At 37.9% G+C, this 25688-nt stretch overlaps 1 protein-coding gene, 1 long non-coding RNA gene and 2 other non-coding genes across 4 annotated transcripts; all 4 read right to left on the bottom strand.

Annotated features, from left to right (window-relative positions):
• Positions 1 to 3742: 3742 nt before the first annotated feature.
• CCNB1IP1 (cyclin B1 interacting protein 1) lies at positions 3743 to 8553 on the bottom strand. Its single transcript, XM_070405832.1, has 3 exons — positions 8257 to 8553; positions 4781 to 5114; positions 3743 to 3945 (listed from the first exon to the last, which is right to left on the bottom strand). The coding sequence occupies exons 1-3, from the start codon at positions 8551 to 8553 to the stop codon at positions 3743 to 3745; spliced, it is 834 nt and encodes a 277-aa protein (XP_070261933.1).
• A 5964-nt stretch (positions 8554 to 14517) lies between these two features.
• On the bottom strand, positions 14518 to 21336 carry LOC139003687 (uncharacterized). The gene is made up of 4 exons (XR_011470290.1): positions 21170 to 21336; positions 18488 to 18564; positions 17119 to 17244; positions 14518 to 14700 (listed from the first exon to the last, which is right to left on the bottom strand). It is a non-coding gene; the product is annotated as an uncharacterized lncRNA (long non-coding RNA).
• Positions 14979 to 15125, bottom strand: LOC139001467 (small nucleolar RNA SNORA79). Its single transcript, XR_011470034.1, has one exon. It is a non-coding gene; the product is annotated as a small nucleolar RNA SNORA79 (small nucleolar RNA).
• Positions 18222 to 18298, bottom strand: LOC139001482 (small nucleolar RNA SNORD126). The gene has a single exon (XR_011470049.1). It is a non-coding gene; the product is annotated as a small nucleolar RNA SNORD126 (small nucleolar RNA).
• Positions 21337 to 25688: the final 4352 nt, after the last annotated feature.

Raw genomic sequence — 25688 nt, forward strand, 5'->3', positions numbered from 1 at the left:
ATTTGGGGTAGTATGAAAGCCATCACTAATATACTAGTATATTAATGCACTAAAAATGCTTATTGACAGACTATATATCCAGGATACATGAGACAATGAATGTCTCTGGAGAAGGAAATAGGGGGACTGAGAGTTGTTGGTAGGCAAAGAAAATTTCACTATGTACACTTTTGAATTTATTGTTATGTACATGTATTAGTTACTCAAAAATAAGCATAATTTTTAAATTAAAAAATTACTTCCACATAGACTCTCTCTGAAAGAGACACAAGACACCTGCAACAATAACTGCTTCCAGAAAGGGGGAGCCAGTGGCTGGGAGACGGGTGCCTTTTCTGTACCTTTTGAATTTGTACCATGTGAATATATTCAACTTTTCAATAATAAGTAACTATTTTAAAAGTTGCATGTAATAGTCCTAACAAAGTTTCTCTTTACTGTTTAGTTTTAATTATAGCTTTGTACTCCAGACTGATTCTGTGAATCTACAGGAAGAAACAAAAGTTCAAGGCAGAGCTTGGCTGGCTTGGCTCAGTGATCGAGTGTGGACCCATGAACCAGGGGGTCATGGTTCAATTCGTGGTCAGGGCACATGCCTGGGTTGTGGGCTTGACCCCTAGTCGGGGGCGTGTAGGAAGCAGCTGATCAATGATTCTCTCACATCCATGTCTCTCTCTCTCTCTCCCTTCCTCTCTCTCTCTCTCTCTCTCTCTCTCCCCCTTCCTCTCTCTCTGAAATCAATAAAAATATATATTTTTAAAAACTGTGTATGGAAGAAAAATACTTTGTACTGTAATCTGTAAAATCTGTGTGATTACTATGAAATAGGGAGGGACATTTTAAAACTTTATTCATTTTAGAGAGAGAGAGAGGAGGCGTAAGAGAGAGACATCACTTTGTTGTTTCACCAATTTATGCATTCATTGGTTGATTCTTGTATGTGCCCTGAACTGGGATGGAACCTGCAACCTTGACATATTGGGACTATGTTCGAACCAATTGAGCTACCCAGCCAGGGTTTAAAACTTTTAAGTCGGGATTTTTAACCTTCTTTCTCAGACAAGTGGTCTTTGGCACCAATTCAATGCCAACAGGAATCCCCAATTTGGGGTGTGGTAAAGAAGGAAACTTTATTCAGTGCAAAACAGCTCAATTGTAATACAGCATGGCACAGCGGTGAGGTAGTCCTGGGGCCAGGTGGTCCTGGAGCCAGGCCCCTCTCCAGCTAGACAGCTCTCCTCCGTTCCTAGTCAGCTCTGCTCTGTGCCCATCTGCTGTGGCCTGTGCTGGTCTGCTCCACTCTGCTCTGGGGAGACATCTTCTGTTTCAGTTCTAGTCAGGGGAAACTACTAGAGCTAAAGTCTTCAGTATTTAGTGGAAAGGGAAAGTGCACTTTAGACCCCAAACAGCCAGAGGCCCCTCCCTCCCCCTCTGCTAACCCGGCCCCAATCGCTCCCCCAACCCTCCCATCAAGGGCGGGGCCAGCTGGCCAACCTCCTGTGTCCCCTCCCCCCAGCCAGCCAGGCCCAATGTACCAGATGGGGGCAGGCCACCAGACCCCACCCATGCGCAAATTGGTGCACCAGGCTCTAGTAAGATATATAAATGTCAAATCACTATTTGTACATCTGAATCTAATATATTGTATGTCAACTAAACTTTAATAAAATAAATATTTTTGAAGAGATTTTAGTCTAAACTCCTAAATTGCTTTCTATTCAATTATGTAAAGCAAGGGGTATTTACTCCCCTTTCTATAATGACTAAATATTAAAAAATCATCAAATTTGCCCTGGCCAGTGTAGCTAAGTGGTTAGAGAGTTGGCCCTGGGACTAAAAGGTCGTGGGTTTGATTCCCAGTCAAGGGCACATACCTGAGTTGCAGGTTCATTCCCTGGCCCAGTGGAGGCCCACGCAGGAGACAACCAATCTATGTGTCTCTCTCACATCAATATTTCTCTCTCTCTCTCCCTCCCTTCTTTCAGCTCTCTAAAAGATCAATGGAAAAAAATATCTTTGGGTGAGGATTAACAACAACAACAAAAAATCCTCAAATTATCTCAGTATGATTTATTACCTAAAAATCAATGGGATTTGACATTTAGTATAATTTCGTTGTAATTCTTCCCAAACCAATAAGAATAAATCACAAAACTTGATAGTTACAAAAGGCTTACTGAATAATCAAATTCAATCCCCCATTTTACAGATATAGAAACAAAAGCCCAGAAAGTTTAAACTCAAATGTGCATAACCAAAAAGGCCATAATTAGAACCCAGACATTCTATCCCCCCAACCAGTATGATTTCAAGTCTTGCCTCTAATAGGACATAGTTACTAAAAGTGTCCTTCAAATTTCTTTTGTGGTCTATACCACAAAATAAGTTAAATAAGTTATCTGTCAAAAATGCTATTTAATAAAGGCAAACAGGGAATACATTTTTTAAAGTATTTTAGCCCTAACTGGTGTGACTCAGTTGGTTGAAGACTGGTCCCATTCACCAAAAGGTGGCAGGTTCAATTACCAGTTAGTGCACATACCCAGGTTTTGATTCCATCCCTAGTCGGGGTGAGTGCTAGAGGCAAAAGATAGAAGTTTCTCCTTCTCTCATGAGCTCGCTCTCTCTCTCTCTCTCTCTCTCTCTCTCATCTCCCTTGCTCTCTAAAATCAATTTTAAACTTTTTGAAGTATCTTAATATAACCTCTTGAGATTAATATCATATTGTAAGTTTTCTATGATAGAAGTGCATTACTAAATAAGTAAACCCAAGCCCTAGCCAGTTTGGCTCAGTGGATAGAATGTCAACCTCAGACTGAAGGGTCCCAGGTTTGATTCGGGTCAAGGGCACATGCCCAGGTTGCAGGCTCAATCCCCACTAGGAGGAGTGCAGGAGTCAGTCAATCAATGATTCTCTCTCATCATTGATGTTTCTATCTATCTCTCCCTCTCCCTTCCCCTGTGAAATCAATAAAAATATATTTAATAAAAAATAATAAATAAACCCAAGACAACAGCTGACAAAACAGTAAAGGAATAATTTTATTTTTAAATAAATGGCAAAAACTCAACTTTACAAAATAACTTTATCAATGTAAATTATTTTAAACAGAAATAAGAACTGATCATATGTACATCAAATTATACTCTCATTCACTGAATGAGCACATACATTCCAAACAAGTTAATGCAAGGGCAAATATGTAAATATATAGGAATAAATGTATACACCCAAATAACAAACTACAGACATACATTACCATTTCCTGAGAACTAAATCTTCTCATAAATATACTGGAAAATATAGCAAAATATCAATATAAAGGAACATGCATATACATATATGCATAAATACCAAACTCCAAAATGACATGCAGACATATAACATAGGTGCTTTTATACATATGCATAAACATATAGCTCAGTGAGAAATGCCCAGACAGAAACAAATTGTGATCTACAAAGCACCTTATAATATTATAACCTTCCCACTACTGGTAAAAACTCAACAGTTCACAATGAAATTGAGTTTAATAAAATGCTCATGCTTTAAATGAAAACAAAAAAAAGAACCAGACTCTAAAGCCACTCCTCATTGGCACTCAATTTCTTAAAAATTGAATATGTGAAGACAACTTCAAAACTTAGTAGCACAGGGAGGTTGGTGACTCCTATCTAGAATAAAGATTATTTGATAAATGAAATCACTAAAAGTGAACAGAGAAACATTTTGTAAAGTGTATTAAATTCTTTTTACTTTAAAGGCCCTGCTAGAGACTTGCTGTTGCTCTAATTCACGACTTGGAGATGCAAAACTAAAAAAGTTGTTGCTGGGTTCAGGTGCTGTGGGAGAACCCATAAAAAATGGTCTGAACTGAAAATCTCCGTCTCCACCACCCTGGTTTTGAACTGGTGTACTGTCCAAAGGAAACTTGGATTTGTTCCCTAGGGGGGAAAGAAGGGGACAACTTAAGCATCTATTTACTTACAAATTTTTAAAACCAAAAAGACAAAATTCATTCAATAAATATTTTAACAGAACTCAATTCATACAAGACAAATAAAATATAAACCTAATGTTAAATAAAGAAAAGGACCATGATGGTCCCCATCCCTCCCCCTGACTACAGTATAAATACTGTACCTTCTTCTGTGATGCAATTTCCAATTACAGCCATGACCTCATCACCAAAAGTAATTTGACACAATGAAATACATTTTTAGCCTTGACTGGTGTGACTCAGTTGGTTAAAACATTGCCCTGTGCACCAAAAGTTCATGGATTTGATTCCCGGAGGGCACATACCTACATTGTGGGTTCAATCCCCAGTTGTCAGGGCACTTATAGGAGGCAACTGATATCTATCTATCTATCTATCTATCTATCTATCTATCTATCTATCTATCTCCTTCCCTCCCTCCCTCTCTAAAAATCAATTTAACAAATAATAATAATAATTAATTAATTAATGGCAGCTAATATTATTATTATTACTGCAATTAAATAGCTTTTCATTTAAAGCAGCAATTTGTGAAATTTTATTTTGAAGATATTTACTTCCTGTTCAAATTGAAGCTGTAACTTAAACATAAACAAATATAATAGATAAAAGATAATAGATAAATGATGTACAGAATGAGATATGGATCAAGAATCTAGAGCCTATCACCATTCTCAGCCTTTGGAGTCTCTACTAACTACTTGGAGCCATGCAGAACACAATGTGAAAAATCACTGATTTAAAGAACAAATATTAGATAATTATATGTCCTTCCTTACCTAATGGGAAGCCAAAAATACCAGAATTGGAAATCATGGATGGTTCAAAGTTACCTTCCTGATTAGCAATAGTGATGTTTCGTAGCCTAAGGCTATCATAGAGGCCTTGGAGCTTTTGATACTGACGATTCCGCTCCATAAGTTTCTCAGAGATGTCACTGAACTTTTTCTTGTATTCTTCTAGCACTTTCTTCATTGAGGTGACCTCTCCTTTCATAGAGGTCAATTCTACATCCTTGCTCTGTATTTGCTGAGTATATATCTTCTCCATCTGCTTCAGATGACCCTCAGCTTTGCTGAATTTGTATTCTTGATAGAGACGCTCCTGATGTACCTGTCCCAAGAGAGGAGAAAAAAAGATTAAGGTAATAAATATAAAACTTATATATTGTAAAACTTGACAAATGCAAAAAGAAAAGAAAGATGATTATCCTGGGGTATTATTAACATTTAGAACCATGTTAAGAAGTAATCGGGGTGTACAATAGGATGATTATTATAGAAAGTAATATGTTATGTAACTAAATGCATAAAAAAATCTGGAGGAATACTATCACACCACTACTATTACACCAACAAAAGAAGTAAGCATTTGTCTAACTTTTACAAATGACATGTAGTCCAAAAATTTTTTGTATGCATGCATATAAACATAACCAATGGACGCAAGACACGGGGGGTGGGGGTTGAGGGCATGTACCGGGGGGTAGGGGAGGCTGGGGGAAGGTCAATGGGGAAAAAAAAGGAGACATATGTACTACTATTTGTAATACTTTAAACAATAAAATAAAATTTAAAAAATTATATTGGGATTAAGGGTAGGAGGGGGAGGAAGGGGGAATGATGATGCTTTTTTGTTAAACTAGAAGGAATATACTATATCTACTAATAAAAACTATTATTTATTGAAAAATAAAAAAATTTAAAAAAAGAAATATAATCTGCCCTAGCGTGTTTGACTCAGTGGATAGATCGTTGGCCTGCAGACTGAAGGGTCCCAGGTTTGATTCAGGTCAAGGGCACATTCCTGGGTTGAGGGCTTGATCCCCAGTAGAGGGTGTGTAGGAGGCAGCTGATTAATGGTTCTCTTTCATCATTGATGTTTCTATCTCTCTCTTCCTCTCCCTTCCTCTCTGAAATCAATAAAAATATGTTTTTTTAAAAAAGGAATATAATCTTATGTTTTAAGTAAATCATAGTGCAAAGAACAGATTATAAGATAGCCCCCAATTATTCCTGTCTCTTGGTATTTACTAGTATATTCCCTTCCTTGAGTGTGGATGGGAGACCTGTAACTAAAACACAGAAAAAAATTACAAGATGTCTCTTCATGAGAATATAAGATCTGTCTTGTTAGTACACTCTCTCGTTGGCTTTGTGAAAGCATGCAGCCATAATGGGAAGGCCAACAAGGCAAGTAACTGAGAGGAGACTCTGGGCAATAGCCAGCAATATACTTAGGTCACAGTGAATCTACTCATAGATTTTACACCTTTCACAAAATTAACTCAAAATGGATCACAGACCTGAATGTAAAATATAAAACTATAAAATTCCTACAAGATAACATAGGAGAAAATCTAAATGACCTTGGGTTTGGTGGTGACTTTTTACTAGTATATATAACACCAAAGACAAAATGTACGAAAGAATTGATAAGCTAAACTTCATTAAAATTAAAATTTTCTGCTCTGTGAAAGACAATGTCAAGAGAATAAAAGATAAGTCACAGACTAATCTATATATATAAAAGACTAAGTGACTGAAGGACTGAACGACCAAATGACTGGTTGACCAGTTGCTATGATGTGCACTGACCACCAGGGGGCAGATGCTCAATGCAAGAGCTGCCTCCTGGTGGTCAGTGTGCTCCCACAGCCAACCTACCTATATCCAATTGGTAAGTCAAAAGTATGGAGAACCAAGTACCCTCATATACTTCGTAATAGAACACACTGATATAACCTAATTTGAGGGCAATTAAAAAATACTGCAATTTAGCCCAGCCGGTGTGGCTCAGTGGTTGAGCATCGATCTATGAACCAGGAGGTCATTGTTTGATTCCCGGTCAGGGTGCATTCCTGGGTTTCGGGCTCAACCCCTGATGTGGGGCCCTGCAGGAGGCAGCCAATCAATGATTCTCTCTCATCGTTGATGTTTCCATCTCTCTCTCTCCCTCTGCCTTCCTCTCTGAAATCAATAAAAATATTTTTTAAGCCCTAGCCCATGGACTGAAGATCCCAGGTTAGATTCTGGTCAGGATCATGTACTTCGGTTACAGGCTCTATCTCTGGCCCTGGTTGGGGTGCGTGCAAGAGGCAACCAATCGATGTGTCTCTCTGACATCGATGTTTCTCTCTCTTTCTCCCTTCCCTTCCACTCTCTCTAAAAATCAATGGAAAAATATCCTCTGGTGCTCAGCTGGTATGGCTCAGTGGTTGAGTGTTGACCTATGAACCATGATCCCCAATGGGGAATGTGCAGGGGGCAGCCGATCAATGATTCTTTCTCATCATTGATGTTTCTAGCTCTCTCTCCCTCTCACTGCCTCTCTGAAATCAATAAAAATATTTTTTTTTTAAAAAAGAAAAATATCCTTGGGTGAGAATTAACAAAAAACAATGTGTAAATTGTTTAAATACTGCAATTTAAAAAACATTTTATATTGTTTAAATACTGCAATTTAAAGAACATTGAAATGATTTATCTAGCCCTAACCGGTTTGGCTCAGTGGATAGAGGGTCGGCCTGCAGACTAAATGGTCCCAGGTTCGATTCCGGCCAAAGGCATATATCTTGGTTGCGGGCACATCCCCAGTGGGGAGTGTGCAGGAGGCAGCTGATCGATGTTTCTCTCTCATCGATGTTTCTAACTCTCTATCCCTCTCCCTTCCTCTCTGTAAAAAATCAATAAAATATATTTTTTTAAAAATAAATTGATTTATCTATCTTCAGGAATTTAATCTTAGCAAATAATTAAAGACATGAATTTGATATTAATAATGCTCATCAAAGCATTTTTAGTAACTTGGAAATAAATTATGATACAATGCAATCATTAAAATTATAATTACATAATGCTTACTTTAAAAATATTTAATAAAATATTCATAATAGGCATAATATATCATCAACTTTAACTGGCCATAAAAACAGTATGTGTGGTATTATCCTTTTTTTGTAAAGATAAAAATATATATTTATATATAAATACATATTTATATATATAAAAGTAGTAATACACAAAATATCAACAATAATTATCTCTAAGTGATGGAATTATTGTTTTTTAAATTGTTCTTTCTTCTGGATTTTCAACAATAAATATATTACTTTTAAAGAAAAAAATGTATTAAAAAGAAAGTTTTCCATACATTCATAAAAAAATAAATACAAACACAAGTGAAGGAAAAACATTAGAAATTTCTACATATACCTCAAATCATACTCTCCAAAGAAACTAGCCTAAGCACTAACCTGGTATGTCCAGAAGGCCAGTGCTCGGGAGCTAATGTCCAACACAATCTCTGGTCGAAGTCCTGCCAGTACCATGGCTTTATATTCCTCTGATGGACTGAGTTCTGTACGGACAATATCTAGTTTTCCAGAAAGGGTACTGTTGCAAGCTGGGCAGATAGCTGGCGAACGACTAAACTCACCGCTGCCATGCTGATCACAGAAAATGTGAGAGCAGGCAGTGACCCACGCATAGCCAGAGAGCTTGATGCGACACTTTCGATAATTACAAAGCAGCATGTCGTCACACAAAGACATAATATACAGTGAGGTCCCAGATTCTGAAATGAATCCTAACAAGCAGTAAATGAAAAGGTCAAATAAATCAAATTGCAGTGAAAATGAAATAAATAACAAATAAAGAAACCATGTTTTAATTTTATAATAATGTACATTAATGTTTTTGCATTTATTACACTTAATATATTGTGTTGATTTTAATCACTTAACCATATTAATTGTGCTCCTTTGTGTAAACCACTACAAAGGCCTTGAAAAAAAATTAATGAAACAGTGAAGACGCAGGTGGTTCCAAATTTTAGTAAAATAAAAAATAATATGTACATGGGGGGAAAGTTTAGAAAAGTTTACAAAGTACAAATAAAAAATTAAATTAGTGCTTATTGTCATTCCTTAACACATAAACAAAAATCCCAATTTATTACCCATTCTTAGTTTGCTAGGATATGTCAGTATTACTTCTCACACTTGGTAGACAGAAAAGTCCAGGAACTGATTTCAGCCATCCTTTACTGCAAAGTACTTTGAGGTTTTTCATATATGCTGATTTCTCAGATTCTTCGCCTACAGAGTCGTAGTAACCTGATACTATTAAATGGAAACTAACCTCATCCACCCAAGTGATGGACCATTATGAAGCACGAAAAACTGTGTAAACGCAGGTATTTTTATCATGAGATCAAGACTCACCGGTTATTATAAATACTATTCCATGCTACGCTTCCATTTAAAACATCTGTAAAACTAAATACACTCTTAAGTTACTTTTCAATATAGTGTTCACTCTTATTGGAATTTTACTAACCTGCACAGGGCAGCAATCTTCTGGATATACTAAAATAAGTCATATACTGTAATAATAATAATAATAATACACCAATTAGACGCCAAGAAAAAATGTTCACATTCCTCCAGTGACAAACGCTGTCAAGAATGCTGCATTGGGCCCTGCCGGTTTGGCTCAGTGGTTAGGGCCTGCCACCCTCCCCCACCCCCCCCCTACACACACACACCCCGAAGGGTCCCGGGTGGGATTCTGGCCACGGGCACGTGCCTCGGTTGCAGGCTCCATCCGGCCCCAGTGTGGGCGTGGGGGAGGCAGCCAATCTCTCTCACATCGATGTCTCTCTCTGCCTCTCCCCTCCCTTCCAGTCTCTTTAATAACCAATGGACAAATATTAACAACAACAACAACAAATGTTGCATTGGTCACAGGGCGGACAAGGACCCTGACACCTTTGCCCTCAGCGTGAGTCTCCACAGGTGTCGGCAGGCCAGGCTGCCGCAGTTCGGAGGCCTGTTTTCCCTCCGCAGGGTAATGGGCAGCGGGAAGCAGAGGAGCTGGGAACAGTCTCGAAGCCGAGAGCGTTCTCGAAGAGCGAGAGGCACCGATAATACCAGCTTCTCCGCGAGATGCGGAAAGAGCCAATTTAGCGAGCTGCCCAGTTATCAAGGGCCAACTTTTTGAGATTTGGATTCACAGAAACATCACTGAAATTCTCGGCCGGCTTTCCGCGCTGGACACAGAAAATAATTCTAATGACATACCTAAGCTGAGGCGACACAAGAAGAGAAAAAAGCGCGGGAAAACGCGGTTCTCTCCACCCTGCCAGCACAGAAAGCATTCGTTGCGCGCGTCGCCACTACAGCTGAGAGCGCATGCGCAGAGTTGCCCAGAGCGCATGCGCAGAGTCGCCCTGGAGCCTGCCGGGAGTTCCAGCCGCTCAGGATGCTGGGACCTGCCCGCTGTGACACCGACTTGGGCCACGCACCCACCAGGCATGCCTGTCTCAGGCGCTGTGAGGAGGCGATTCCCACTGAGCCTGGTCTAGGTTTCCGACTTGGGAGCCCTACTGTCGTCGAGTGTCCTTTACTGCCCTCGACCAGCCACGAGTCCCATCCTGGCTTAAAAGGGGGTAACATTTGATGCCAGTCTCCTGAGGGTAAGAGCAGAGGGGGCCAGTTGAGAAGCACGGGCCGCCTCTGAGTAGGTGTTTATCCAGGGAAAATATGGGGGGTGCCCACTGGGCAGCACAGGCTTTTTTAGTTTCAGGAAAAAATCCCCCAAATCGTGATAGCTAAAACTGGACAGCTATCACCTACGCATTGAGGTAGATTCTGCCATTTTATTTTTTGTCCATCTTGAAATAGACGTATTTCCAGCTTTTACACATCCTCTATATACGGTCGACTTAAATAGAATTTTCCTTGGTTGAGAGTCCACATTATGCACATTCATTACAACGCTTGAAAGGAAGCGATAGGATCAGGCGCCACAGGTGTTTTTGAGGTGATCTGCCCGTGTACTCTCCTGGATCTGCTTGTGGTTTTCAAAAAGTGTATACCCGTTGGACCCTGATGTTTTTACCTGTTACTTTCTTTTTTCTGCTGACTTTTTGCTCAATGCGTATATTAGAATTCCTATTAGAAATTAAGCTGGGGAGGGCTTGAGGGGTCCTCCTTATATAAGCCTTAACACTGTCTTTTGTAGCCACCTTCCCAGATGATGTGACTCCACTGTGAATCTGTGACACACAATCCAATGAATCAGCAACAAAATGATCACCAAGTCCTGCAAACCCTTTACGGGTTGTGAATGTTACTAAATCTCCTTCGGACAAAAACCTATCCTAATAAAACAGCTTCCTACTAGTTTTTTGTTTTATTTTTTTGCAACTTGTTCACAGTAACTGGAAAGGCTTACCTTGGCCTTTGTATACATTTCAATGTCTATCTTCTGAGAATTTACAGAGATAATTCTAGTGGTACAAATTGGATGGAAAAAAAAAATGTAGCCCTTAACTTCTATTTTGGCAATCTGAGCCTTTTGTGCATTTTCTGGATTTGACTATGCCAAATGTAGAAATAAATACAAAAGGATACAGTGTCTTTTTAAAGTTATAAAACACAAAGCAATCAAATTCCTCCAGCACAAGTACCTAACGTTGTAATCCTAGCCATTACCTTTGTTCTGCAATATCCCTTCCTACTTTATTAAGATCATCCCACAGATTTCCCAAACCTAGTGTCCCCCACACCATTGTTTCCAACTTCCAACCCATTTGGCTAAAAGCCTGTGTGAGTTACTATATTATCTCTCAGTGTATATAGTGTGGGAGCTACAAAGTCTTAATATCGCAGAAGTCTGGAACACTAGAAACTAAACTGGTTCTAGGTAATATGTGTCCTGTTCTCATAGCGTAAATTCTTCCCTGGATTATTTCTAGGATGCTCTGGAGATGAGACCACTGAAATCAAGGCAGAGATACAGAGACCCATTCACCAAAGTTTTTTAAATATTGTTTTTTATTATTTAAAATCAAGCATATAAAAATATATGAATGACCACTTTTTCTCACATTTGCTATTTAAAAGAACGCATTATATACAATTTTCGGCACCCCTATATACATCTCAATCCCATTTTCTATATACCTCTCCAGAGGTAAAACCCGATTGTGGTGTTTATCATCCTCATACATGTTTTTAGTATGTGTACACATCAGTCTTTGTTTTCATGATCTAAAATGACTATCTTATAGCACATATCACTAGGCCATTTTAACTCGTTTTTGAAATGTAGTCAATACACAGTTTGTATTAACAGCTAAATATACACATATGCCACCATTTATCCATTTTCTAATGGACATAGGTTCCTACGTTTTACAATAAAAAACAATACTGAAATGAACTTTTAGTACATGTCTTCTTGAGTATACAGGCCAAGAATTCCTATAGAATGTAATACCCAAAGACAGGGTTAGTGTATAAGCATTTTCAAGAAATCTAGTTGTTGCCCTAACCGGTTTGGCTCAGTGGCTAGAGCGAAGGCCTGCAGACTGAAGGTTCAATTCCAGTCAAGGGCATGTACTTTGGTTGCAGGCACATCCCCAGTGGGGGGTGTGCAGGGGCCAGCTGATCTATGTTTCTCTCTTTGATGTTTCTAACTCTCCCTTCCTCTCTGTGAAAACATCAATAAAATTTTTTTTTTTAATCTAGTTGTTGCCAAACCGTTCTCCAAAATATAAGTTAAATTTCTTTGCCATCAGCGAAGATGAGATCCTATTGTTCCAGACCCATCAACATGTGAAAGTGTCAGGTTTTTTGTTTAACATTAGCTGATCTGATGGCAGTGAAATGGTATCTCAATGTTTTAATTTGTAACTCATTACTAGTGAGATTAAACATCTTTTCAAAGTCCTCATCTGTGACTTGCCCACTCATATTATTTGATCATTTTCTTGATTTATATGGAATCCTTTGTCAGTTACATGGCACGCAAACATAAGTTTGAATTTTACTATACACAAATCAGTCATTCCTTTTGTACTTTTATCTATCTCAATGTTATATTCTTTGCTTTTCTATAATTTTAAAGTTTGAACTTTATCCCATTTTTCCTAACATAGGAGTCTGGATAAAATGGCAGCACTATTTGTGCTTATATATAACTTATACCATTTAATCACAGGTTACTTTCACCTTTCAAAAATGCTAGTTACCTTGAAGTTTGATTTTGAATAGATATTCTAAGTACCTATCAGCCAGATTATGATAGTACTTTTCCCTCATTATCATTGAATATTACACTGTTAGCATCATCCATTCTAAAGAACAGGCTTCATATTCCAACAGGTTATTATAGTTGCATACCATCTGTGTGATTCTGGTATAAGTATGAGTATTAAATTATATTCCAAACCAGAGTGAAGTATAGCAGAATTCCAATATTTGGATGTGTATTTTACACACTTTGCATGTACTTTACATTCTCATGGATATAAGTACAGTATATGGGGCAAAAAATTCCCTGTACTATAATTTAGCTAGAACAACTGAGAATATTTCAACATCTATATATATAAAAGGCTAATATGCAAAGTGTCCCCTCAGGAGTTCGACCAGGATTCGATTGCTCGCTATGATGTATGCTGGCCATCAGGGGGCGGCGCAGAATGAAGGAAGGCCCCGATGGGCCCTAATCAATGGCCAGGCCTAGGGACCCTGCCCGTGTTCAAATTTCATGCACCGGGCCTCTAGTTAAATACAAAGCAGAAATAATGACTTAAAAAAAAAAACCAAAACACTTTATTTTTTCCCATCATCATTTATCCTCTCTATGCCCTCTTTCACCTCTTCCCCCCTAAAATTAATGACTTTTTAACCATTCTTGACTGGTATGTGCAATTTAAACCAAAGATAAATATCCAATAAGGCTATAAAATGTTAATAAAAGATTGCCCATTAAATATCAGTAAGCTTTTGCATATCTATTCCTCACATACATAGTTTTCACAACCATTCTATATTGCCTCTTAAAGGATCAAACATCATAATCAGATATTAAGTTTTAGGTTCTGGCTGGGTTAGAGGGTCATTCTCATATGCCAAGGTTATGGGTTTGATACCCAGTCAAGGCACATACAGGAATCAACCAACAAGTGCATATGTAAGTGGAAGAGCAAATCGATGTTTCTCTTTCTCCCCTTCCTCCGCCTCTAAAAAATCAGTAAGTGCCCTAGCCGGTTTGACTCAGTGGATAGAGCGTTGGCCTGCGAACTTAAGGGTCCCAGGTTCAGTTCCAGCCAGGGGCACATGCCCAGGTTGTGGACTCAATCCCCAGTAGGGAGTGTGCAGGAGGCAGCCAATCAATGATTCTCTCTCATCATTGATGTTTCTATCTCTCTCTCCCTTTCCTTTCCTCTCTGAAATAAATAAAAATATAAAATAAATAAATAAAAATCAATAAGTAATTTTTATTTCAAAAAAAAGAAAGATTTTTAAGTAGACTCACTAGTACCCAGAGAGTTTAATGCACCTATATATACAGTTTACATTAGAGTCAAAATTAATTCCCAGTTTTTCTATTTAAATGTCTTGCTGAAATCCCATTAAAATGGTTGCCATTTTCCAGGGATTAAAAAATAATAAAATTAATGGAAATTGATTCACTTCAAAATTATTTTTTGAGTATTTATTATAGACCAGGTGTTAAGGATAGGGAAGTTATCCTGCTTTCATGAAGTTTACAATCTAGCAAAGAATTTAAGGATGATAGAATAAATATTTTACTCTTTCCTTTGTTTGCTGCCTCATGTTTTTCAAGTTGATTCTATGAGCCATTTTTGGTGAGAAAAGTCAGCTTCCATCTACACCTTCATACTGCAAAAGAAAAAAAAAAGTTTTTACAATTGCCCTGAATATGTGAAAAATCACTCAGTAGAAAACTGAGTAAACCATTTAAAAATGCATGACCTCAGAATAATATGTTTCAGCAATTTACTAGAGCTCTTTCTCATATAGCCCAGATCAGTTTCATTCAAATACTATTACAATTAAAGATTTCTCTATAGATTATATCCTCATGTTTTAAAATTAAACTTATTTTTTTTATTAATCACGGGTAAATTTTTTTAATCCAACATTACCACCTGGCTTATAATTGTTTGACTCCGCAAAAATCAGAAGGCACTAATGGACAGCCAACCCATCCCATGGTGCTCTGAGTGAAGACAAGTCAGCTTAGATATATGATGGACTAAAATCCCACTACTTAAGGCTGCAAGCAGTGAGAGGAACAGCCATCAGAGTTTATCTCCAATCATCTTAACAAACATTTTAATAATGGTCTAAGACAGCAGTTCTCAACCTGTCAATATAATTACATATTGTTTTCGTACTTAATCACTATGCTTTAATTATATTCAATTTGTAACAATGAAAATACATCCTGCATATCAGATATTTACATTATGATTCATAACAGTAGCAAAATTACAGTTATGAAGTAGCAACGAAAATAATTTTATGGTTTGGGGTCACCACAACATGAGGAGCTGTATTAAAGGGTCATGGCATTAGGAAGGTTGAGAACCATTGGTCTAAGAAGTATTTATTAAAAACATCAAGCGACTCTTATAGGAATCACTACATCTAAATTTTTATAGTCAGCCAAGAACTCAAAGAACCATTAAATATCAATTAGTCCAGCTCAGGGGTGGGCAAACTTTTTGACTCGAGGGCCACAATGGGTTCTTAAACTGGACCGGAGGGCCGGAACAAAAGCATGGATGGAGTGTTTGTGTGAACTAATATAAATTCAAAGTAAACATCATTACATAAAAGGGTATGGTCTTTTTTTTTTTTTTAGTTTTATTCATTTCAAACGGGCCGGATCCGGCCCGTGGGCCGTAGTTTGCCCACGGCTGGTCCAGCTAGATAGGCAAAATGAGGAACTTGATGATAAATAAATTAGTGGCAAAAACAACTAAAGAAAATGTTACTGGAACAATTATATAGAAATACACAGATTTTGACTAATTCTAGAATTAAAGTAGGCTTTAGGGTAAAAGATAATGAGGGATAGGCTAATTGGAAGATACAGATAAGCAGTGACCAAAGAATCTCTGACAACTTATTATGCGGATACTAGGAGCCCAGTGCACAAATTCATGCACCTTGAAAGGAACTGTGGGCTGTGAGGCTGCAGTGGGCACAGGGGTGGGTCTTGGCCCATCCTCTGTGCTCCCGCCCAGCCCCACTCACTGCGGCCCCCAGTCTCCTGTCTGCCAGCAGCCCCGCTCCCACCGCCGCCCCTCCCATGTGGCGCTGACAGCGCCAGCCCCACTCACACCCACTGATGGTCAGCACACATCATAGCAACCGGTTGTTCTGTTACAGAAGACTGGAGAAGAACCAAGCAACGCTTAGAGAGGTGGAGTTACACTTTATTATTATTATTACGCGCAGGCCGAGAGAGAAAACTATATTTAAAATTCTGGGCCCCAATATGGAGGATGTTTCCCTATTTATATCCTTTTACCTTCTTTGTCTCCCAAATATGGCGTTTTCTGGTCCCCTCTGCAAGTTCTTAAAGAGCCCTATGTGCTGGGACTTTGAGACCTCAACCAAAGGTCTGGCCTGGTGCCAACACTGATAACTTTGTCTGGGGAAGGTTTATGGCCTCTCTGGAATGGGAGTAGTCTTATTTTCCTTATTATTTAAGCAAGCAAGCATTTACAGTAGCCACAATAGCAGGGTTAAAACTTCGAACAGCAGTTTTTATATACGACGGATGCTTCAGTTTGGCTGTTCGGTCTAGTAGTATTTGCATATTAGGGTTTTATATATATGATAAGAAATTGCCAGGTAATGCAAAGTCTAAGATAAATGTACACATGGGCATTGATAAAATATCTAGCATCTACTGAGCATTTACCATATGCTTAACAATGTTCTAAGCCCCACACTTACTATCTAATTTAATCTTCAAAGTCAAGCACTATTCCTTTGAGTCAGATACTAGGAATATATTCTTCTAAGATAGAAAGACATACACTGAGATATTAAGAAATTTCCCAAGGTTACATAGCTGGTTAAGTGATAGAGGAAGGGTTTGAACCTAGTCTGACTCCAGAACCCATATATAACTACTATACTATGCTAGCTCTCAACATCTTTAATTGACTTTTTTAAAAAATTAAACTTGTAGCACCTTATAAGAACTAGCCTTGTCACAATGCTGAATTTTCAAAGATTCACATGTATGTCAAAGCTTCTCAATTTCAGCATAATCCTTACCATAAAAGGAAAATGTTGTCGTCATCTGTTGCATATCCAGGACTCATAGCATCCAAGTTTCAAGGCTGGGAAAGAAGTTTCTATAAAGAAACTCAGATCTAGTTTTGGTCTCCTGAAATTTCATTTCTGCAAAAGACATAGCCAAAAGCTAAAACAGTACTGTAAGAGCTGATGTTAGTTTGAATTATTTGTAGTTCCTATTTTTCACCCTTATGTGAACCCCCCTTTTCCTTGCTGAAACATGCAGGTACAGGTGAAAAATACAAGCCTGTCTTATATAGCTTGCTTAAAAGTAACTTTTAAAATTATATAGCACATAAATATAATAAAATCAGAAAATACAGGTTAACAAGATCACCCATAGAACCCAATTCTAGAGACAATAACGCCTAGTATTTGAATATATCCTTTCAGATTTCTCAGTAAGTACATACAAATGTTTTAAGCAGAAAAGGATTATATGTATGGCTCTGTAACTTGTTTTTAACTTAATGTATTATAAATACCTTTCATTTCAAGAAAGGTAAACTTCTACCATAACTTTTAAGTGACTGTATAGTGTTGCATTATATGATTTTGACAAAATTGATTTAACCAACACATGGATTCTCTTGATCTTATAGACTACTAAAATAGTGATTAGTTAAAAACTGCTAAGTGGTTGATGGAATTATACCAGTTATCAGTGCTTTTCCTTTACTGTTTGAATTTTTAGATTAAAAATTCTTTTTTTAAGGTTTTTTAAAATTGATATTTTACAAAGAGAGGGAAGGAGAGGAAGAGAGAAACATCAATGTGAGAGGGGAAACATTGATAGGCTGCTCCTGCACACCCCACACCTGGAATCCAGAGACCTGGACATGTGCCCTGACCAGAATCAAACTGACAACCTTTCAGTGCAGGGGATGACATCCAACCAACTAATGAAAAATTCTTGATTTTATTTCTATCTCAGAGAGATTTTTTTGGTCAAGAGATCATAGCACAATGAAGTATTGTAGTATCAAATTCATAAAGATTTAGGAATTACTTGGGACCATGGGATAGATCCCAGTAAGTATCCCAAGAAGCAGAATTCAATTCCAGGTGTTTGCCCTAGCTTTAGTCTGCTCAGAGCATGTGTTTAATCAGGATAATCAGCTGAAACACGGACTTAACATGCATTTCATCATGGCAAACTGTAAATGACTGGTGAAGGGGAAAACCAACACCAGCTCCTTGTCCCTAAACCAGGAAAACCCTGTTGAGGTTAGAACTAAGGCCTTTTCAACTATCAAATTTCAGCCACTAAGAACACTGAGCCCCAAAACTTGCTGGGTGATTGGAAATCCAAATGAGGTAAAAATGAAGATTTTTCTTTCACACTTACCTCTGCTGTCAGATGAATCCCGCTTCTATCTAGGATGAAGTTGAACTATAGGATCTATCAACTGTCTAGCATCATCTCTGGAAAATTAAAAAAATACAAGTGTTACAAATACAAGACTTGAATGTACACCAGCCTACTCCACACCAAATCACACCCATACAGCATCAAAGAAAATTACATCAAGGAAAACTGCTCATTCTTTTACTTAAATCTCCATTCACTATTATAAATTGACCCATCTATTTGCAGGATGTCATCAAATGCTCAAAGTTTGGGTAAAACTATAAAATAAGTCTAACCATTCTCTGAACGTTTATAATAGTCAACAGTCTCTCAATAAGAAAACAGGCATGTAAAACAAGAGCCATGTGCTGGCTGAGAGCTTGGCAGTCATGGGAACAAATGCAGGGAGATGAAGTAAAAATGACATGGGTTACTGTCAGCTTCTCAACCCTGTGGGTGTGTGACTGCAGAACACATGTAACCAGTCATTACATTTACAAAACTCCCTTTAAAAAATTTTTTTAAAGGAAGGAAAGCTAAGATTCAGGCAAATGAGAAGGTAATCCAAAATAGTTTTCCAAATCATGTTTCAATTTCATTTGAGCCAAATAGGTTATATTTAGCCGTTACTATTGGTAAACTTTTTATCACAATAAACCTTCCCTTGACAAAGCAAAATTGAATTCCCATCACTTGAAGCCCAAGTTGGCCACAAGATGGCAATATAAGAAACTCATTTCCTCTTCCAGAGCTTGAGTGTAATCTGAATTTTCAGGTGAAGCATATTAGACAATAAGTTCATGGCTGCAGGCAACTTTCAGACTATTCCCTATTCTTCACCTCATTTACTAACTAGAAAATTTTTTCTCTTACATTTAATTATTTAAAACTTATTAACTAAAAATATTACAAGTATATTTTTCCATGTTCCTTTTCATGCAGCAATGTAAAGATTTAAAACTTCATAACCTCAAAGACAATCTAATTGGAGAGATAAGATTCATGAAAATTAATGTCCATGGTAAGTACCAACTAAGTGGTAGAGACAATAAGTAATGTAAAGAATCATTGGGCAAGGAACGCTTCATGAAGAAAAAGGTAGGTCTTGAATGAGCCTTAAAATTGCACTTAAACAATACTGTATTGTATGTTTGAGAGTAGTTCTCCATCACAAGAAAAAAATTATAACTGGGTATAGTGATGGATCTTAACCAGATTTATCATGATGATCATTTTATTTTGCAATACAAGTATCAAATCATGTTGTACACCGGAAACTAATGCTATATCACTTATATCTCAATTTTTAAAAACTGCACTGTCCAGTATGTTATACCACACAACCATGCAAATTAAAATTAAGTTAAAAGACAAAATTCTTTAAGTCAGTCACTTTTTAATTGCTTAATATCCACATTTGGCTAATGGTTACCATATTGGACATTACAAATATAGAACATTTCTATCACAGAAAGTTCTGTTGAACAGTAGTGCCTTGAAGGATAAGTCTGACTAAAGTAAGCTGATAAAACTATAGAAACCATATTATCCAAACTTTATAACAAACCCTCATTTATAAGAAAATTTTAGGCTCAGAGAAGTTTAATAAATTTCCTAACATCACCTAGCTATTAAGAGCTAGGATTTAAATGCAGTTCTGTCAAAACTCCCTATTTTCACTTCAACATGAAATAAGCAGAGCTACAGAAGATGGTTTGCTTTAGAATGTAATGAGATATAATCAGTGTTATTTTACTCCTTTATTGTCCTATATTAAAGACTTTATAATTATGTAAAATGTTTTCAGAACAGCAGCATTTGAGATTAGCTAAGGGAATGTAGTCAGAAAGCAAGACATAAAGTCAGAGGTTTCTATAGGTTTAATGTCCACCTCAAAACTCCATGATCCAAATACATCTTACAGGAGAATAATTATAGATTTAAAGGTGCAACTTCTCTATTTGTCTCATCTCACAAAATCCTGAGTGCAAAGGGCCTGGTCTTTGGTCTTACCACATAGCACAAAACCTAGCACATAAATCCTAATGTCAAATGTGATGCCTTTCCCAAATTCTAGTCATGCTTCAGCAAGTGTCATTCTACCACATGAAGGCCACTTCGCATTTACCAGAGTATTTACTTAGTATAAAGTAAATATTTTGTAAATACCCCATAAACAATCTATGACCCACTCATTTTGTTCCCTGTAAGAAGTGCTTCAAAGTACTGGAGCTCATGGCCAAAGGGTTCATTTTATATATGTGAACATATATAGAAATTGTTAATAATCAACTGACGCTTCTGTGTAATTATACTGCCACCCAATTTTACTGAGTGCCTACTGTGTGTCTAGCAATTTGGAATACTACAGCAACTCACAAAACCTCCTATCTTTTGAAGGGTTGTTTTCTTTAAATAATCTTTGTTTCTGTATTATTGATGAGAGAGAGAGAGAGAGAGAGAGAAAGGAAGAGAGAGCAAGTAACATTGATTGACTGTCTCTCACCCCGACTCAGGATGAGTTAGAAAACCTGGGCATGTGCCCTGACTGGGAATCCAACTAGAAACCTTTTGGTGCACAGGATGATGCTCAACCAATCAGCCAGGGCCTACCTATCTTTTTTGATAGAAAAGACACATATACATGTGACAGAGAACACTGAGAGTTGAAGTACCTACCCTTTATGGTCCTATCAGCCTATAACCATTCCTGCTGAGAATGTCCAAATGCAAGTCCTCTTGTCTAGGGGGTCTGCAGCAGATGTAAGAGGCTTTCAAATAACACTTCTGGGCTAGCACACAGAGTGCTGATGACGCAGGTCTTTCTTCTTCAGTGGATCCCATCTTTAACCTGAAGCAAAGGAAAATAAATTGGTTGCTTGGCATAGTTCTCTTTTAGAGCTAGCTCTATAGGGCACTACTCTCAGAACAAAGTCCCAAGTGTTTTTTGTTTTTAAATATATTTTTATTGATTTCAGAGAGGAAGGGAGAGGGAGAGATATAAACATCAGTGATGAGAATCACCAATCCGCTGCCTCCTACACGTCATTACTGGGGATCGAGCCCGCAACCCCGGCATGTGCTATGACCAAGAATCGAACCATGACCTCCTGGTTCATAGGTCGATGCTCAACTGAGCCACACCAGCCAGGCCTCAGATTCCCTTTCTGTACAAGGAGGACAAATACCGCCTACCTCTTATAACTATTGTAAAGAATAAGGCAAAATATAAAATATTTTAATGTTTAATATGTTGTTTCTATAAAGTGTCCAAACTCAACCACCTTAATAGAAATGCAGATATTCTGCCTAAAAATTTCACTTTTCATAACAATCTTGAAGCTAAGAAAGTCATTGATACGCTCATAAGGTCCCTTCCAAATCCAAGATTTGGCATATTTTAAGAAAAAATTTACTTCTTCCTTTCCCTCATTCCCTACTTAACAATGAAGATTCCAGTGTAGTCTATATAAAATTACTGAACAAAAGCATACTTCCATCAGAAATAAACTAATTTTTCTCCCAATCAGCAAAGCCTGACTGGAAAAGTAGATGTTTCACAAGACATGATCTTAGCCTTCTCTCAAGACTTTAAAAATGTATTCACATTAAAACCACCAGTATGGTGTTGCTTTTTTTTTTTTTAAATATATTTTTATTGATTTCAGAGAGGGAGAGGGAGAGAGCTAGAAACATCAATGATGAAAGAGAACCATTGATTGGCTGCCCCCTACTGGGGATCAGGCCCACAACCTGGGCATGTGCCCTTGACCGGAATCAAACCTGGGACCCTTCAATCCGCAGGCCAACACTCTATCCACTGATCCAAACCAGCTAGGGCTGGTGTTGCTTTTAATAGAAAATTCTTTATTGCTCAATCAAGATATTTATGGTGTTGGTTTCTAGTCATCGCTATGTGCACAAAATAAATATAACTAACAGAAAGCATGCATAGAGAGTCCTTATAAACAAGTATATAGCAAAACCGAACTGAAATGTCGGATGTGACAACTGAGTTATGTATAAGGCCATTCAATTTGGAGGAAATAACATTGAAAGCTACTTAAATGTCCAATTATAAAAGATTAAATAAATGATGGTTATGCACATACATTCGATTACTATGTAACCATTATAAAGAATGCAGTCACTCTATATTTAGTCATTTGGAAATCTTAAGTTGAAAAAGTAAGGTACATGATAGTGTATGCATATAGAAGAGGGGAGGGAAAGTACATATATCTGCTTATATCTGCATAAAATATCTCAGGAAAAATACACAAGAAACTGCTAACACTGTTATTGGGGAGGGGAATAAACTGGCTTAGGACTACATTGTATATACTTTGATCCTTTTGAATTTTGAACCATGTAAATGTATTACCTATTCAAAAAATAACATTTATTTAACAATGCTTGAGAATTATTAAAATTCCATACAGGTGTCTTTCTTACACCTTTTGCCTGTAAGGATAACAAACACATACATTTTATTCAAACTAATGTACATTAAAGAGAAAAATGGGAACCGGATGAAATTATACTCAAAGACACTAGGCAAAACATTTTATGAGAAAAAGATATACTAAAAAAAAAAAAAAAAATGTATCGCTTACTTTTAAAAGTTACCTAACATTTATTATACACCAACTAATGCCTGGCCTTCGTATATTTTGATCCTCAAAAGCTGAGCCTCTGACTGAGTAGTTCAGTTGGTTACATAGTGTCAGCTGGATATGTCAAGGTTGTGGGTTTGATCCCTAGTCAGGGCACATACAAGAATCAACCAATGAGTGGAACAACAACTGTGGTCTCTCTCCTCTCCTCTCTAAAATCAATTTAAAAAAATAAAATAAAAGCTGATCCTCACTGACTCACAAAGGTCACTGGAATGGCAAAGTGTGGCACGAATTTGATTTGGGCTTACACCAAGCTAGGCCCCTGATCTTTTTTAGTATATCCTAAGCTTTTTAGGGCACCCTCGCCACCGTGAGGACATTAAAATTGGGAGCTCTCTTGGAGCTAAAATCATCTGACTTCAGAGTTTGCTGCTTAGTCTCACTAAGAAAACTGGAAGGCTCTGGGCAAAGACAACATCCACTGCAGCTCCCACAAACCCAGTAAGGACCCGGGCCCTGCAGACACAGAAAAATTAAAATGTACTGGTCTGAACTCCTTCCAAGACCTACCCTCTCAGCCAGGGAGATAACATTCCAACCAGCACTAGGCTAATAGCAACACCTTTTTCTTCAAGTAAAATGAATCCAGGTGTTTTCCAGGAACACGTGCACTGTGTGCATAAAGCCAAGTCTGTTGTTCCTAGGTCACCAGTCTCGGGAAGGAAGACAGACCCAGGACTGCAGAAGCCCACGTGGAAACAAGCCAGGCAGAGCATTTCACTGCCTTCCTCCCATCTCCACAGCCCAACTGAATCGCCTTATGCCTCACACACACATACTCCAATTCTGTCTTGAAATAAAGGCCCGCCACCAGGAAACATGGCCCAAATGGAACAGATATTCAAAACAATTAGGGGACAAAATAAGAGCACACTTACCAGTCTATCACCAACAGGAGAGAGAGAAAGTGGAGAGACAGGAAGTGGCTTTAAGAAGGGGCCTCAGAACCTGATTGGCTAACGAGTTAAAGGCCGAAGCCCTCCTCTTCCACCTTAAAAGGTACTAAAATAACACAAACCCCTCCTTCACCAACTTATCTCTTAATGAACTAATAATGCTACCTTAATTGTTTTAGGGTAAACTTTTTAAACCAAGTTTCCTTTTGAGTTCATGTAGGTAGCACAAGCAAACACGGGCTAATTTAGGCTACTAATAAATATTCTTGTTTAGATGGGCCTACTGCAATCAATTTTCATTCCTTTAGAATCAGGGGTGGGGAACTTTTTTTCTGCCAAGGACCACGTGGATATTTATAACATCATTCGTGGGCCATACAAAATTACCACCTTAAAAATTAACCTGCTATATTTGGTCAAACATTTCATTAATTCACCCCTAATGCCTTGGCAGGGCAGGCTAAATGATTTCAGGGGGCCTTACGAGACTCACAGGCCAGAAGTTCCCCATCCCTACTTAGGATAATTCCCTATCCTTTGTGACGTCAACATGGTTAATTTATGCATGGTTTCATTATAAACAGTCTAAATCTGTTCACCTTAGAACTTACCTTCCCGGTAACATTTAAGTTAACACACTTAGTGATTAAAACATGGGTGGTTAAAGGCCTAGGCTTTGAAATAAAATTTAGCTGTATAAGCAAACCTTGCTAACCTAACCCTTTCCTTTCTAGTTACTTTTTCACCATTTACTACCCCTAGCTCCTACACCTTTGACTTGTCAATTCTTTTTCTTAATTATTATTTTAAATCCTCCTACGAGGCTATTTTTCCATTGATTTTAGAGAGAGTAGAAGAGAGAGGGAAAGACAGACAGAAACATCAATGTGAGAGAAACACATCGATTGGTTGCCTCCTGCACAAACCCTGGCCAGGGCCCAGGCGGGGAGGAGCCTGCAACCAAGGTACGTGCCCTTGACCCGAATCAAACCCGGGACCCTTTGGTCGGAAGGCCTATACTCTATCCACTGAGCCAAACTGACACTGGCTGACTTGTCAATTCTTTACAAACTTACCATTGTCTAGAAAGAAGGTATAAAAGTTTCCTGTTCTAGACACTTCTTTGGATCTTCATTCTCTTGTGAAGTCTGCCAAGTCCATGTAAAAATTCAATAAAATTTGTATGCTTTTCTCCTGTTAACCTGTCTTTGTCAGTTTAATTTTTAGGCCTAGCCAGGGGCCCTAAAGGGGATGAGGAAAACTTTTTTCTACCTTATAGTAGCAAATGAAAACCTCTATTTCAAGGTGCTGTACACAGATATTCCAGGATACTTTCTAGCTGCACAGTCTGGAATAAATTTCTTAAAATCTCTGAGACTCAATTTTCTCCTCTGTAGCGTGGTACCAGTAATACCTATTGAGGACTTGTAAGAGCTTTAATACCAGTATCATAAATTGCCCCCCCCCCAAAAAAAAAATAAATAAAAAATAAATTGTGGCCCACAATTTGGATTTTTGCAGCTTGAGCTCTGAAGTTGCTTGCAGAACATAACTTTGTCCTTTTGGGCTCCGGAACTGTCTGCATAGCCTCCTATGCTGATTGTACTGTTTGTTAAATAATAC

Source organism: Myotis yumanensis, unplaced genomic scaffold, assembly GCF_028538775.1.
Source record: "Myotis yumanensis isolate MYYU_CA2020_CCGP unplaced genomic scaffold, mMyoYum1.0.hap1 SCAF_1, whole genome shotgun sequence".
NCBI lineage: Eukaryota > Metazoa > Chordata > Mammalia > Chiroptera > Vespertilionidae > Myotis > Myotis yumanensis.

Coding starts and splice junctions, on each gene's coding strand:
- CCNB1IP1 (XM_070405832.1), bottom strand. CDS start 8,553: ATGTCTTTGTGTGACGACATGCTGCTTTGTAATTATCGAAAGTGTCGC. Junction 5,115..8,256: donor TGGCCTTCTGGACATACCAG/GTTAGTGCTTAG, acceptor CTCTTGGGACAG/GTACATCAGGAGCGTCTCTA. Junction 3,946..4,780: donor TATTTTTGGCTTCCCATTAG/GTAAGGAAGGAC, acceptor TTTCCCCCCTAG/GGAACAAATCCAAGTTTCCT.